We start from the raw sequence: 17,253 nt of genomic DNA, 5'->3' as shown, positions 1-17,253 counted from the left end.
CAGGCTGCGCAGCTATCACAGAAGCCAGAACAGCAAGAGGGATTGCTGCTTTCGCTGCGCAGCGATCCCTCTTGCTGTTCTGGCTTCTGAGATTCAGAATAGTTTTTTTCTTGTTTTCCTCCTCCAAAAACTAGGTGCGTCTTGTGGTCTAGTGCGTCTTATAGAGCGAAAAATACGGTAGGTCCTCTAGAGCATGGGCAGGCAAACCAAGGCCCCGGGGGCCATAGCTGGACAAATCACCTTCTACATCCGGCCCGCGGATGATCCAGGAATCAGTGTGTTTGAACATGAGTAGAATGTGTGCTTTTATTTAAAATGCATCTCTGGGTTATTTCTGGGGCATTTCCCCCCCCCAAAATAAAGTCCGGCCCACCACATGGTCTGAGGGATGGTAGACCGGCCCCTGGCTGAAAAAGGTTGCTGACCCCTGCCCGAGAGCAAGAGTTGAGCCCCCATAGTCATGCGAGAGCAAACTTAGCAGCCAAACTATCCTCAATAAAAGCAATCTTCTCCAAGCAGAAACAGAAACTTTGAACAACCGAACTAACTTTACTGATTCTTTATAAATTCAGTTAAAACCTTTTCATACTTTTTCAATATATTACGCTAACTGCAAGCACCAGCGTGTGTTTCTTTTTGTGCTAATAAAATTAATATTTGATCAAATCTTTCTTCACAAGTCACTTGAACAAAACCCTATTTTGACTGATGAAATGCCCAGTCCCAGGGCGTTTATTTTTTCCCCCAGGTGGAACTCAGTTCTGGCACCTCTCAGGTGGGCTCCACCTCCATTATAAGAGAACAAAGGAGGTGTTCATGGTGAGTTCTGGCACCTCTTTTTCTAGCACGACACCATCCTATTGTCTCTTTTCATCCGTGGCCCATGCAATGTAATTCCTTCTTGACACCTAAGTCAAGCGGAAACTGAAGCAGGAAAGTGGGTGATGCCTTCAAATTGCAAGGCCAAATTGGGGGTAGTAAAGTGTTGTAAATTCCCCAAAGTTACTAGCCTGTGTTTTTGTTTTTTTCCAGCCATCCTGCCACCCAGTCCATATAAAAAATGGCAAGTCTTTTCTTTTTAAAAAGTTTTTATATTTATATTTATTTTATTTTATTTTAAAAATGATATTTATTAAAGTTTCAGAAAAGGTTACAAAATAAGAAAAAGAAAGAAAAAAGAAGCAAAAAATACAAAATACAGGAAAATAAAAACAATGAAAAACAAATCAATCTTTCCATGTCTTGTCTTTCATTTACTTGTTTCCCTGACCTCCTCACACCTCCCTTTTTTGTATTCCAGTTCAGTTAGTTAATTCAGCAAATCCTTTCCCTCTTTGTTTTAATCTTAATCCTTTATCTTAATATATTATAACTTTACATTCTCACCTGTTAACAATCCATTTTTACATACTCCTTTATAACATTTCTGCTAAAACCACTTAACTTCATTCCGACATCATTCTAACGTTCATTAATTTTGCAGTATTTCTGTAAATAGCCTTTAAATTTCTTCCAATCTTCTTCCACCGACTCTTCTCCCTGGTCTCGGATTCTGCCAGTCATTTCCGCCAGTTCCATATAGTCCATCACCTTCATCTGCCATTCTTCCATTCTATTTATTTTTAAAAGCAGGATAAGCAACAACAATGTCTAGAGGCATTTCTTACTGCCAGTTGGCACGGGGCTCTTTGAGAAGCCTTGAGAAAGAGGAGGAATGATTCACACAACTGAATTTGTTTTCTCCTCAAAGTCTTTCGTTTCTTTTCTCTCTCTCCCTACCCCATCCCTGCTCCCCGGAGTGAGTTGAAAGCCCACCTCCTGTTTTCCCTCTTGACATTTTCTAGAGATGATATTATGTTGCTTATTAATGTTTTCTCACTTGCTTCGCCGTGCCCTCATGGGGTGTGCTTTATAAATAATAATTGACTTTATACCAATTAGCAAAACTATAATCCCAAGAATTTGGGAAACTGACTGAAATTCAAACCAGCTGCCAGTCTGGAGATGGCTGAATCTTGCTTCTGGAGATTATCACTCTTTTGATGCTTTTACTGTGCTTTAATAAGCCAATTATAGCGCAGCTCATGCTTTACAAAGAGGGGCTTCCAGTCTTAACAGAGACTTGAAAACCATTTTTGAAAACGTCACCCAGCTCCTAATCATTGTGTTAATTCTTCTAAAGCAGGGGTCAGCAAACTTTTTCAGCAGGGGGCCAGTCCACTGTCCCTCAGACCTTGTGGGGGGCCGGACTATATTTTGAAAAATATATACTGTATGGACGAATTCCTGTGACCCACAAATAATCCAGAGATGTATTTTAAATAAAAGGGCACATTCTACTCATGTAAAAACACTCTGATTCCCAGACCGTCCTCGGGCCGCATTTAGAAGGCGATTGGGCCGGATTGGGCCCCCGGGCCTTAGTTTACCTATCCATGTTCTAAAGTGATCTCCAGCAATGCTTGATCACTCAGCTGAGAGGCGACCAGGTACCCTCAATTATCGTTTATCATTTATTTACTTATTTGATTTGTATTCCTCTCTTTTGATAAATTCCCCATGGCCCAGGCTGATGTCAAAAAATTAAAGTTACACCACCACAATATGAAAGAGCAGTAAAAACCACCACCACCCCACATTCTTGCATTGTTTTCAAGGCTAAATTCTCCTTGTGTTCAACAAGTTGCAGCTTCTTGAATCTTGGGCAATCCCAGGAATAGGTTCCGTTAGTTCAAGATGCATTTTTGTGTGTGTTTGTGTGGGTGGTGTGATTTCCCAGTCTACATATTTATTTTACTTCTTTATTATAAATGAGTGCATAGTAAATGGAGTTATAAAGCCACAATTCTTCAAATTGCTGATTTCGTGGTGGTGTTAGTTCCCTGAAATGAGTTTCCTCATCTTAATTAATCACTGTCGCCCTACGTGCAACTACATCTCTGAAGATGCTGATTCAACGCAGATGACAGCCATTATAGTGGTCATGAAGCTTACTGAGTGATCTTAGGAGGGTTAGGATAAAAGAGGGGAGCATCTTATATGTAATAATACTAATACTTTACCTTTTTTTTTTTTTTACTGCTAATAATATATTATTTATACCCCACCCATGTGACTGGTTGCTCCAGCAGCTCCTAGATCCAGGGGTCAGCAAACAAAGCCGGTCCACTGTTCCTCAGACCTTGTGGGGGCTGGACTATATTTTGAAGGGGGAAAAAGGACGAATTCCTATGCCTCACAAATAACCCAGAGATGCATTTTAAATAAAAGCACACATTCTACTCATGTAAAAACACCAGGCAGGCCCCACAAATAACCCAGATGCATTTTAAATAAAAAAGGATACATTCTAGTCATGTAAAAACATACTGATTCCTGGACCACCCGTGGGCCGGATTTAGAAGGAGATTGGGCCTGATCCAGCCCCCGGGCCTTAGTTTGCCTACCCATGTCCTAGACTGTGAGTTCCTAGACTTGCAGTGTTTCTCAAACTTGGGTCCCCAGCTTTTGTTCGACTGTAGCTCCCATCACCCCTGACCACTGTTCCTGCTAGCTAGGGATGATGGGAATTGTAGTCCAACAACAGCTGGGACCCAAGTTTGAGAAATACTCTTACAGAGGAATGGCAGGATGAAAGTGTAGCAGTTACTTCATAATATGCCTTTACTCTCCCATCCCCGGTCCATATTTAATTCCTAAAACTTGCTATCCTTCATTTGTTCTATAAAACCTAGATAAAGGTAAAGGGACCCCTGACCGTTAGGTCCAGTTGTGGCCGACTCTGGGGTTGCGGCGCTCATCTCGCTTTATTGGCCGAGGGAGCCTGCGTACAGCTTCCGGGTCATGTGGCCAGCATGACTAAGCCGCTTCTGGCAAACCAGAGCAGCGCACGGAATCGCCGTTTACCTTCCCGCTGGAACGGTACCTATTTATCTACTTGCACTTTGATGTGCTTTCGAACTGCTAGGTTGGCAGGAGCAGGGACCGAGCAACGGGAGCTCACCCCGTCGCGGGGATTCGAACCGCCAACCTTCTGATCAGCAAGTCCTAGGCTCTGTGGTTTAACCCACAGCGCCACCCACGTCCCTTTTTTTTAACTATCTACCTGTTATGAAATAATAAATAATTTTGATCAAGCTAGAAAAACACAATACATATATACCTAGGTATTTCCAAAATGTATACCTACTAAAGGACTTTCGACTTTGTGCGCTCATTTACCAAAGATGCGCCACGTTAGTGGTGGCGCTTGTCATTCACAACCGCGGTGCTTGACTCAACGACGGCGTTTGTCATTCTCAATGGCGCCGTGCACGCCAAATTAACTCTTACATCAAAATATTACGTTAAGTATTGTATTGAGCTGCTATTCGGCAGCAGGGTCAGTGGCACCTTTGACACGACTGATGTTTCTCCTAAGTAGGTGCTTAAACAATACTTATCAGTTTAAGTCTGGTGCTGTTGTATACTTAAATATAAGTATATTGTAAATAAATGAGCAAATAAAAAAGTTTGTTTCCTTTTCCTCCCCTCTTTCGTAAACAAGAGATCAGGCGTAAGCGTGGTGTCTGACATAAGCATAATAAAAGTTAATTTGGGGGCTAAACTAAATTTGGGGGCGCTGGCAGATCTTTGCACCCCAGCAGCGCATATGCTAAAGACTACGCTGTCTAGAAGTGAAGGCTGTGTGGTCTTGTGTGGTATATTAGGATTGTTTACATGCTTTAATATTTCAGAGGACTTGTCTGATATTATGGAATTTAAAATTGGTAAATTAACATTTGCTCCATAGCTCTGTTATTAAGACTCAGTGTGACTCTGCAGCTGCTAACTTTATTCTTAGGTACAGTTTATCAATTTGTAAAACTGTGTACCTGCTATGCCCTCAGATCTTTTGAAGGTCAATTAATGCCTGCTGCTATGGGTCGAATGTGCTATGCATCTAGAAATGAGTAAACAGGAAGTGTTATCAGCATGTTGTATAAAGAGCAGTGGAATGTAGGTGGAATGTTTGTAGCAGAGACACAGACCTTCAAGAGTCCCTATTTTCCAAGGACATCCCCAAGTTTACAGAAGTCATTACGGTTTCTGAGTTGATCTTGGATGCTTTTCCTTACAAGGTAAAGGCACCCCTGACCATTAGGTCCAGTCGTGGCTGACTCTGGGGTTGTGGCACTCATTTCGCTTTATTGGCTGAGGGAGCCAGCGTACAGCTTCCCGGTCATGTGGCCAGCATGACTAAGCTGCTTCTGGCGAACGAGAGCAGCGCACAGAAACGCCGTTTACTTTCCCGCCGGAGTGGTACCTATTTATCTATTTGCACTTTGACATGCTTTTGAACTGCTAGGTTGGCAGGAGCAGGGACCGAGCAATGGGAGCTCACCCTGTCGCAGGGATTCGAACCGCTGACCTTCTGATCGGCAAGTCCTAGGCTCTGTGGTTTAACCCACAGCGCCACCCACGTCCCTATGCTTTTCCTTAGGACGTCCCTATTTTCATCTGTTAAATGTTAGCGGGTATGGTAGGATGTCCCTATATTTATCAGAGAAATGTCAGAGGGTATGGAGTTATGCGACCCCCCCCAAGTGAAGGATTTAAGTAACTATACAACCTTTAGAAGACACCTGAAGGCAGCCCCGTACAGGGAAGTTTTAAAAATGTTTAATGTTTTATTATGTTTTTATATCTGTTGGAAGCCGCCCAGAGTGGCTGTGGCAACCCCACAGTCAGATAGGTGGGGTATAAATAATAAAATGATGATGATGATGATGAAATAGGATGTCCCTATTTTCAACGGAGAAATGTTGGAGGGTATGGAGACAATATAATCCTTTCAAAATACCGGAAAAGAATCACAGGAAAACTGCATGCCAATCGCGTTCACAATAGGATACTTTACTTTTAAAGATTCTAGACTCTGGTTGCATTTACACATAATACAGAGCCACAACATGTTGTCTAAGTCAGCTATATTAGGCATTCACTTCCACTTTTCTCTGCTTTTCACATTAGCAGGTTAAACAGACTATGTCTGAGCAGCGGTTCATGGTTTATTCACCATAAGTGACCATGATAGTTAGTCAGCCATAAACAATAGAACATGGCTTGATGTTGACTTGACGATTGTGGTTTGCTAGGGTGAAACAATCCATGACCATGAGTTTGAATTTCATGATGAACAAGCCCTGCTGTTCTTTGCTTACCCATTCACATGAGGAGAGGAGCAAAGTAGCTGTTTGGGGAATGTATGCACAGACATGGTACTAGTGAGAAGTATTTTATGGCTTAGTTTTGCATGCTGTAAAGGTAAAGGGACTCTGGGGGTTGCGGCGCTCATCTCACTTTATTGGCCGAGGGAGCCGGCGTACAGCTTCCAGGTCATGTGGCCAGCATGACTAAGCCGCTTCTGGTGAACCAGAGCAGCGCACGGAAACGCCGTTTACCTTCCCGCCGGAGCGGTACCTATTTATCTACTTGCACTTTGACGTGCTGTCGAACTGCTAAGTTGGCAGGAGCAGGGACTGAGCAACGGGAGCTCACCCCGTCGCGGGGATTCGAACCGCCGACCTTCTGATCGGCAAGTCCTAGGCTCTGTGGTTTAACCCACAGGCCACCCGCGTCCCTTTGCATGCTGAGTTGCTAACTATTCTTGAGGATAAGTTTGATACTATTACACTGGCTGTAGCAAAATTCCTCTCAGAGGCAGTAAATATCAGAAATCAGTATGTACAGGCTAAAGCTCCTCTGTTGGCTACCAAAGCCGATCTTACACCTTAGTAACTGTTGATATTTACTATTGTTGTACTGTGTACTTTGGGCCTACGGACCACAGTAAAGCTCTGTGTGTGAACTAAATACATTGTCAGTTAAAAACATCATTTATATAACAAAACTACCCCCTTTATTTTTGCTGTCATGAAGTAGGCATGCTGTTGTTTTCTGCTTCTAAGAATTGATTACTCTTTGTGCATTGGTTAGACACACTAGAGAAATATGCTCTTTTTATTACAGGTTTATCTTTACACTTGGGAAAAGAAAGTACACATTTAATGGCTCAAAAACCTTATTATCCAAGTAACTGGAGAGGCTGGGTAAGTAGGATTTTTATTTAAGAAATTAAATGCCAAAAATTGAAGCTCAAAATTACTCTTATGTTGTGTGGAGGTTAGGTACTGAATACGCTGGGTAGATAAGGTTTTCATATGTAATCAAGTTTAAATTCCATTTCGAAATAGTCTGGGCTACGACTATCTTGCATTATATATTGTACATATAAAAAGGTAAAGGTAAAGGACCCCTGACAGTTAAGTCCAGTTGCGAACAACTCTGGGGTTGAGGCGCTCATCTTGCTTTACAGGCCAAGGGAGCAGACGTTTATTCGCAGTTTTTCTGTGTCATGTGGCCAGTATGACTAAGTCGCTTCTGGCGAAACCAGAGCAGCGCATGGAAACACCGTTTACCTTCCCGCCAGAGCGGTACCTATTTATCTACTTGCACTTTTTGGCGTGCTTTCAAATATTTGCAGCCAGTTCTATCTCTGCCACAACCAAACATCAGACAAAGCAAAAGAGAAAGAGAATTAGTTTGAGAGAGGAAAAGAACTGGTGTTGATAAAATGTCTGATGCTATGGCCAGGCTTGAGAGTGCCCTATGCAACGAGTGTCTGAGCTTCTCCCTCTTTTGTTCAGGCAAGGCAGTGGCTTGAAAGATTTCTGGTTTCTGTATTTTTGTCTGTTGCCTGTCATGAATTGACTGGATGCAGAGAAGTGGGGAGGGGGGCAGCATCTGGGGAACCCCCAAGGCAAGAAGGCTCAGACCCCAGGGGGTGGTGTGGTGGGACATCAATGAGTGGAGAAGAGGGTGCAGACTGGGAGGAAGAGGTTGGAAGCTGAAGGGGTAACAGGGCTTAGTGAGCAGGAAGCACCTGTGGCGGAGAACAGTCCAGAAGCAGCGGCTGAAGAGGATGGGGCGAAGAGGCAGAAATGAGCCAGGCTACTGAAGAAGTCACTTTCTCCCTGCCCTGGTCTCCCAGCACCCACTGCGGGTGGAGCAGAGAGACAAGGAGAAGAAAGAAGTCTCAGTTTGCTTGGGAAGGACCTAGGGAAGGAGAAGCTCACTTAGCGTGGTGTTCACCTAGCATTTACTCCTTTGAGTTTGGTGGGAAGGAGTCCGTAGTTAGGCAGTTAGGATCCAGGGGAAGCACATTTGCCTCTAAGTACTTCTCTCTTCTTTTACTGGATTAAGAAGAGAACCTTTTAATGAGGGTGAAAGAGGAGAGCGCAAAATATGGTCTGAAGCTCAACATCAAAAAACGAAGATCATGGCCACTGGTCCCATCACCTCCTGGCAAATAGAAGGGGAAGAAATGGAGGCAGTGTGAGATTTTACTTTCTTGGGCTCCATGATCACTGCAGATGGTGACAGCAGCCACGAAATCAAAAGACGCCTGCTTCTTGGGAGAAAAGCAATGACAAACCCAGACAGCATCTTAAAAAGCAGAGACATCACCTTGCCAACAAAGGTCCGTATAGTTTAAGCTCTGGTTTTCCCAGTAGTGATGTATGGAAGTGAGAGCTGGACCATAAAAAAGGCTGATCGCCGAAGAATTGATGCTTTTGAATTATGGTGTTGGAGGAGACTCTTGAGAGTCCCATGGACTGCAAGAAGATCAAATGTATCCATTCTGAAGGAAATCAGCCCTGAGTGCTCACTGGATGGACAGATCCTGAAGCTGAGGCTCCAAGACTTTGGCCACCTCATGAGAAGAGAAGACTCCCTGGAAAAGACCCTGATGTTGGCAAAGATGGAGGGCACAAGGAGAAGGGGACGACAGAGGAAAAGATGGTTGGACAGTGTTCTCGAAGCTACCAGCATGAGTTTGACCAAACTGCGGGAGGCAGTGGAAGACAGGAGTGCCTGGCGTGCTCTGGTCCATGGGGGTCACGAAGAGTCGGACACGACTAAACGACTAAACAACAACAACAACAACTTCTTTCTTCAGTCAATTGCTTGCTTGAGCCAACTGCTGGTGGAAAAGGGGAGTGTGATGAGATGTTTCAGTTGTTCTCACTCACAAAGGTTACCCAAATATATATGCCGTCCAGATAATTTTTTGGCAAACCAGAAATGGACTGCCTGCCAACTGGAGCTTAATTTGCCCAGCTGTGTATTAGGAGAGAACTTGAAACTGCTTTTCGTGTGCTGGATTAGAGCTTACTAATATAAAATGCATATGGTTCTTGGCTTTGCTGTTAAGGTTAGTAAGGTTTCCTCTCCTGGGGGCATTTTGGAGAATTTAGGTACTTTGATCTTTAACCGGTAAACTAGCAAAGATAGTTTACCATTTAGAATGGGGGGCAATTATGTCCAGCTTTGAAAAGAAAGCAATGGGATGAATGAACTGTGAAGCTGAATTCGATTCATAATTCTTGTCTACTTCCAAAGTCTACTTTTGGAGGAAACTTGGCAGAAATTGGAGGTGCTGGATAGGGACCCAGTGAGACAGAAGGGACCAATATTAGGCCTCTTCAGTGTGTTTAGCCTGACTAAGCTTTGACTCAGGCAGGCACTCTGTGTGCGCTGGGCTTGCTTTTGGGATGAACAGGAGGGGGCCATTAGATTGGGATATATGTTGATGCTTAATGATTGGGTTCATTTCTTTGCAAAGAGAGCTTATGGGAAGTGGCATCTTTAACCACTTCCCTTCCCCACCTGGCCCCCAGTCAGCAGCAGAGGAGAGTTTGATAACACCCCACCCTGTGCCTTTCCATTCACTTCTGTTTGCCCGTGCCTTGGCCTTTGCAGAGTTTGAAACAATGATCCTTGATGAAAATTGGTTGCTGAACAGGGCTCTGTTGCGTTGACCATTGCAAAAACAGGAGGTATCCTTGTAAAATACATGTTTCTGGTAATATGCCCTCCACATATTGCAGAACTACAACTCCCATCATCACTGGTCATTGGCTATTGGCTATGAAAGCTAGGGCTGATGGGAGTTGTAGTTGAGCAACATATAGAGGGCCAGAAGTCCCCAATGTCTGCTGAACCAATGTCATTACTGAACCTTGAGAGAACTTGGTAGGGAAGCCTTGTTGTTTGAGGAGCTTGGTGCTGCCTCTGTAAGTGATGTTGAGATGAGTGTTCGGACCCCTGGGTGCTCAGGGGTCCGTCCTCTCTCCCATGCTTTTCAACATCTATATGAAGCCGCTGGGAGAGATCATCAAGGGATTTGGCCCGGGTGTTCCCCAGGATGCAGATGAATTCAGAACTAGTGAGGGTGGTGAATGTCGTGTGTGGATGTCTAGAGAAGGTTGGAGGACGGATAGCTGTCAATGGATTGAGGTTGAAACCCAACAAGATGGGGGGATGAAGGGCAGGTGTGGGGGACTCCCTGGTCCTGAATGGGATAACTGTGCACCTAAAGAACCAGGTGCGCAGCCTTGGGGTCATTCTGGACTCACAGCTGTCCGTGGAGGTGCAGGTTAATTCTGCATCCAGGATGGCTGTCTACCAGCTCCATTTGGTATGCCGGCTGAGAACCTACCTGCCTGTGCACTGTCTTGCCAGAGTGGTTCATGTTCTACTTATCTTCTGCTTGGACTACTGCAATGCTCTTGGAAACCACAACTAATCCAGAAAGGATCTACATTGGTTCCCAGTACGTTTCTGAGCACAATTCACAGTGTTGGTGCTGACCTTTAAAGCCCTAAACGGCCTCAGCCCAGTGTACCTGAAGGAGGGTCTCCACCTCCACTCAGGCTGGACATTGAGATTTAGCTTTGAGGGCCTTCTGGCAGTTCCCTCACTGTGAGAAGTAAGGTTACAGGGAACCAGGCAGAGGGCCTTCTCAGTAGTGGCATCCATCTTGTGGGACACCCTCCCATCAGATGTCTAGGAGATAAACAGCTATATGACATTTAGAATACATCTGAAGGCAGCCCTCTATGAGAAAGTTTAAATGTTTTGATGTTTTACTGTGTTTTATAATTTGTTGGAAGCCACTCAGAGTGGCTGGGGCAATTCTATCAGATGAGCAGGCTACCAATAGTAAAATCATCATCATCATTATTGGGAAATGCTGCTTTTAATTTTAGTTTTTCTCTTTCAAAGACTCAAGTGTTACACAAAAGAATTCTGAGCAATCTTTACCCTCCCTCTTTACAGTAGTGGAAAGCCCCGTCTTTCAGTGTTGCACAGATGTTTAGCTTTCCAACAGGGCAGTGTGTTAAAACGTTACAGGCGACTGCATGTGTTTCACACTGTTGTTAGGCTTCCTTGTGGGTTGAAATGCCACTTAATAAACAGCTGTTTTCTCTCATTGCCAGAGATGGAGCCCTAACTGAATCCTGTGAAGAGCTGCCAAAAAAGCCTTCGGAAGCAAGTGCGCATTCTGGATTGAGGAAACAGCCGAGGAAAGACTCCTGTTTTGCTTGACGCATCTGTGCAGAATATTTGAGCCCTGCTCCCCCCCAACTTCTACCTCATTTTATGCATTTTGGTCAGTCATGGCTGGGGAACTGTGTCTACTGCTCCTGTTACTGTTTTGTGGAAGAACGATTTCCGAAGTGCAGCCTTTATACCAACCGCCTTCCGAAACTCTGGATTTTGGGTTTGTTCCTGCAAAGACTTACGACACCGCAGCGTACCACGAACCTGGAGCAATAGGGATTTTGTTTCGATTAGTCCACACTTTCCTCTATTTAGTGCAACCAAATTATTTTCCTCAAGGTAAGTCTTTAATATTGAACTGTCCTAAAGCATGTGTGCTGGTTGAGGCTTTAGTTTGGCATGGCAGCTCTTATCACAGACTATAGTTTGTGAGCGTACCTTCAGAAAATAATGATAATAATAATAATAATAATAATAATAATAATAATAATAATAATTACTATTTATTAAATTTGTATAGCACCCTATACCCACAGCTCTGAATGGACTGGAACTGCAGTTGTCTTTTAATAATAATAATAATAATAATAATAATAATAATAATAATAATAATAATAATAATAGATGAGGTGAAAAAACTTGCAAAGGGAATGTAGACAGCCCTATAAGTCAGCAATTTAGAATTGACACGTGATGGGCAGTCCATTAAACAGGATGAGTGTGGAAGTTTCTTTAGTCTGTTGCAGATTTTTTTTTCTTGTAGACTTTTAAATATGTAGCTGAGAGCAGTGTGCTTTAAACTTCCTAAACTGGGGGAGCCCTTAAAATTTATCAGAATGACTCCACCCTCCCCTGTGGAGTGGGCACATAGACCTTCTTGTCCATAGGTGTAAATCTTTTAAAATAAAAATATATTACACTAATGATAGAGTTATGTATTGTGGAATTAGTTGGTCACCTGAAAGCCCATTCTAGAGTACAAATTCTAACTTCTTTTGCCATACTTCAGATGTTACACTTGTCTGCACCATTATATTCTGCTACATGGGTTCTCAGTGACCTCTGCAGCAAGATTGCACTATAGAGCAGTAGTGTGAGCATCTTTTGGACTGCAATTCATAGATTCAGAAGATCGTCAGTGATGTCTCTTCCTCCAGCTGATTAAGGGCCAGACAAGTGAGAGAGGAGCAATTAGATCTCTTTTGATTTCTCTTAAAAGCAGTTGTAGGGGTCGTGGAATTTGAACAAGAGTGTGGTACTAAGGAAATGGTGTTGTACCCTTTTTACCCTTCAATGTTATCCCTCTCCCCTGCCCTGTTTTTTGTTCTGCTGGGGGAAATCATGCCCATACGTTTTCCATAAAGGAGCAGCTGCATTTAGATCTAGATTGTGAAACTGGGGAGAAAGGATTACCACCACACAGGCACATTCCCGATCCACTTTGAGAGGTCCATGTTGCTGCTTTTAAGAGATATCTTGGCATCTTGTCTAACTTGAACCTTAGGTAGTATACAACAACAACCCAGAAGTTGTTAGGGGGATCAATATGGCTTATGTTCATCTTCTAACAATGGCAGACCTTCCCAGAGGTGTGTTGGCGGCCCTTTTAAGGTATTGTGCAACCTCCTCCTTCTGCCTGTCCCCTCGCCCAGATTCTGATCCATAGCACGAGAACCATCCCATTGGCTTAAAACATGGTTCTGTGCTTCTCCTCAAGGTTCTTAATCTTTTGCTTTCTTCCTTCACGTTTGAAAGATAGGCCCTCTGGAAATTCCCACCTAAAAAAAAATGTTCTTTCTCCTCAGAATATCTGTCAGGTCCCTATACTGGGATCTCAGGTTCAAAAAATGCCTAGGAACCTCTTTGAAGAGCACAACGGATTTATCGAGGACTTTGAGGCCTTTTTTATAATGATGTCCCGGAATGATATCTCTTTGTTCCCTGGTCTTAAAGACCACAGTACAATCGTAGGTTATTTTGGTCTCTTTTTTAGGACCAAATCTGTAAGCTTTCTCCACCCATTCTTCCACTTCCTCTTTTTTCAGATCCCAGAATTCCACAAAATATCCTATCAAAGATTCTCTGAGTTTATCCTGATCCAGATAAGGGAGCCCTCAGATAAGATTCTTTCGCACTCAATTGGAGAAACTGCAATCTCCTCCCACCCAATGCTGGTCAATGGGGCAAGGGACGGGGGCGTTGATTGAGTGGCTGTCTGCCACTGATGGAGTGACACTACACTTGGTGTCACTCGGTTGATGCAGACCTCAATGGATGGAGCTGAGCTGGATCCCAAGCCACTCTCTTAGCCAGCCCTGGCTGACAAAGGGCCAGGGACCAGCCTGAAGCTGGTGTTGGGAACTATGCTGATTTGCCTGCCCCTCCTGACCTCCCATAGCTGCTGCCAGGTTGTAGATGCTGCAATAACTCCACTGCTCTTCACAGTCTTGGTGGTGGCAGCAGCAAGTTAGCATTGCTTTGCGCATCCTTGTGAAAGTGCTTGGCACAGAGCGTTCTCAAATTATAGAGCAGGCCCTAGGGATGTTGATATGTTGATAGTGGCACAGGCTGCCAAGGACAGATAGGATCTCACAGCAGGGCAGTGCTAGAGACCACTTACTTCCTACAGCATCTGGTATTCCCAGGCTGTCTCCCATCCAAGTACTAACCAGACCTGACCCTGCTTAGCTTCCAAGATCAGACGAGATTGGGCGTGTTCAGGGTAGTATGGGTGGCCAACTAGCTAGGTGAATCGTGGGAGCTGAAGAGAGGCAGAGAGCATATGGGAGGACTGGTCAACCCCATTCCCTGGCTGGCAGACTTTAGCAGGGAATCTGGGGTGCCCTGCTCCCCTTCCTATGGGATTAGTGCTCCAAGCCAGGATCCTGGACTGCGCGGAGCATTTTGCCTGCAAAAGAAATGACTACCAGGAAGTTGAGTTGATGGGTTCATAGGGTAGCATGTCTTTTTAGAAAGGGGAGGGAGAATTGAAAACATTTGAGCAGGAAGTACAGCAGGAAGTCGGGGTGAACAACCTGTGTCCCTCTATATGAACTTGGACTCCAGAGTCCCATTAGTTTCAACCAGCATAGCTGGGGATTACAAGAATCGCAGTCTAGCAACATCTGCCAAAGGGAGAGGTTCGCCAACCCTAGCATAAAAGAGGGTCTGCCATTCTTGCCATTCCATTTGCTGCTTTAATGTGTTTTCCTTTGGGTTTAATTCTCCTTGGTTGATTCAGCTAATATTTAAGATTTCTCCTTGAAAGATTGCCCTTGCATGCTAATTACTTGAGCAAGCTTTTAATTCATTTGCATCTCTTTGAAGACTTCTATGTAATGAGCCATGCAAATATTGCACAGAGGGTTCCCATTCATTTTTGCTGGTCTCGATCCGGGGCGTTTAGCGCTGCAGCACGTTGTGCAGCATGTTAGCAGGTGAGACTTTTCTTAGGAGGGATATTTGGGGTGAGGAAAGCTTCTGCCAAAGTGCCATGCTAGGGTTAAAGACGTCGGCAGGGTTAGTTTAGTTAAGACCTGGCCATCTTTACTGCAGAAAGCAAATAATGCCCCGGTATGGCTCCCCTTTATCACATACACAGCCCAACAAGACAGTGACAATAATCCACCAACAGCATACAAATCAATATGGCTAACCTGATCCAAAACACCCACCCACCCCACTCACACACGAAAACAAAGATCACCACAGCCAATCACAAACAAACAACCACACCCTAGGCCAACCCCAACCTCTCTCACCACCAAAGGAACACAAGTGAACAGCACAAGCAACGCTGACACCAAACCCTACATACATTAAGCATAACAGAAACATCGTCACCCGACCCCACCCATCTTCCCTCCCTCCACCCCTTCTTTTTTTCTTCTCCCCCTAATGTCTCAACAAATGAAACGGATTTGTAAAAATGTTACATGGAAAAAATATGAGAGACATTACACCTACTTCTGTAAAACAAGAAAACCTTTAATAAAATTTTAAAAAATAATAACATGGCTACAGAACTGCAGTGCAAAATTCAGAGAAGTGCAAAAAAAAAAAAGCAAATAATGGTAATTAGTTATTTTAGTTGCATCGGCAGCAAACACAATACCTTGCTGTATGTTCCATCTCCCTCAATCTTAGCAGTCATGTTGGAAGTAGTGGACAAGTGTTCGCATCGTAGGTGGCTTCCGCAGCCCTTCCACTTTAACAAACTTCAGATGTTACAGGAATACAACTGGCTGCCTGCTCTGGCCATCGGCTGAGGGCAATTGGGCTGCAACATTATCTGGAGTGCACCATGTTAGCTATCTCTAGTGTAGACACAGTACTGAACTGGCAGGACAAATGGTCTGACAGCTGGCATATTTGATCAGATTTTGTGCATGGTGGAATTCTCAATGTGCCCTTAAATCACAGGAGGCCTTAACTGGCCGTACAAAACACTTGTGACGCATCCTTTCTGTTTTAAAGTGCTTCCTTGAATTATTTGGTTGCTTTTCAATAAATCCTATAAGATTGACTTTAATGCATTCAAAGTGCATGCCTGGATCACCTGCAAATGTTTTAAATACAAATGAGAGGATTTGAAGATATGAACACTCAAGTTTATTATGCTTTCAGTGCGACTTGAAGCTGACTTTGTAAATTGTTAACTGAGTGCTTTAGTTGCGGTGCATACAGATCTCATCATTCATGGTTCTCAACCTTTTAAACATATTAAGAAGTTTATGGTAAAAGGGTTAAAATGGAAAGCCTTCAACTGTGATTTGAAGACCACAAGTAGAGGCATTTATTTGGCAAGGGAGGGGTACATACAACTGATGATGAGGTCTGCTTTCTGTCTGCTTCTGTTTAGCTATGTAAGAGAATTGAAGTATAAGCAACAGAATACATGGAGTTCTGTGTCTTTCTTTTCATTTTTCCAAGGAGTTTGTGTAAAAGTTTTGCAGCTTTTTTTTAAAAAAAACAAACACCAAGCAATTCAAAAAGGATGCCTGCCTGAGTTAAGGGCAGCTGTGGAGAAGCTGCTTAACTCTTTCCTCACTGGTCATTTTCCAGTTCAAAAGCTCCTCTTTCATTTGAGGGTGGGGGAAGATGGCTTTCTTGTATCCTTTCTGCAGTGGGTGAAAAGCAAGTTGGGTAGCGTTTGAGTTGAGAAATGACTAGTGCGTAATCTTTTTAAAATAGATTTTTGGATATTGTGACATTTGCAGGATCTAACATGCAGGATCTATCATGACATTTGCAGCTCTAACAGCAAGTTGCTAAGTAAGAATTTGACAGACTTACTTAGGTTTGAGGTTCCAGTAACTGAAAGGAGTAAATCTACTAAAAACATCATGTTTACATCATTCCTTATAGCAAATTTGATGTGTGAGTCCTGACAAGACAGAAAACCTGAGTGGGTTGATCAAATTAGCTTTCTTGAGATTTTCATAGCTAACTGTATTCTGGAGAAGGACCTAGCTGGTTAAAACTCTGCACAGGAACTCTCTTGTTTGTGGGTGAGATATGCTGAAAGTCAGGCATAGGCAAACTCGGCCCTCCAGATGTTTTGAGACTACAACTCCCATGATCCCTAGCTAGCAGGGCCAGTGGTCAGGGTTGATGGGAATTGTAGTCCCAAAACATCTGGAGGGCCGAGTTTGCCTATGCCTGCTGTAGGTCTTCAGGTTTCATCATCTGAGCTGTGGACCCACTATATATCTTGTAGTGGGATCATGAAGTGGGTGATATTCTTACCAAGGTAGCATGGAATTATGCATGGTTGTTCCCAACCGTAATCTCTTCATCTTTAAATTCCTGGCTATGTAGTATTTAGTGCCAGATGAGCTTTGTAAGGCGTTCTGTGTTGGAAGA

General features: G+C 43.7%; 1 protein-coding gene across 13 annotated transcripts in view; it reads left to right on the top strand.

Moving 5' to 3' along the window:
- Positions 1–17,253, top strand: part of PROM1 (prominin 1) — a gene marked incomplete at its 3' end in the record, with an annotated part of 116,242 nt that overhangs the window by 4,878 nt on the left and 94,111 nt on the right. For 12 of the 13 annotated variants that reach the window (XR_014551950.1, XM_083630260.1, XM_083630257.1 and 9 more), the window contains exons 2-3: positions 7,012–7,091; positions 11,325–11,727. Coding sequence is in view for 12 of the 13 variants with exons in the window: in XM_083630260.1 (XP_083486386.1) it covers positions 11,505–11,727 (223 nt within the window). The remainder of the gene's footprint in view (positions 1–7,011; positions 7,092–11,324; positions 11,728–17,253) is intronic. The other variant, XM_083630255.1, reaches the window with a different exon arrangement.

This window comes from Podarcis filfolensis (assembly GCF_964270895.1).
Source record: "Podarcis filfolensis genome assembly, chromosome: 9".
Lineage (NCBI taxonomy): Eukaryota > Metazoa > Chordata > Lepidosauria > Squamata > Lacertidae > Podarcis > Podarcis filfolensis.
Note: the sequence above shows the minus strand (reverse complement) of the source record. Positions and strands in the feature narration are given on the sequence as shown.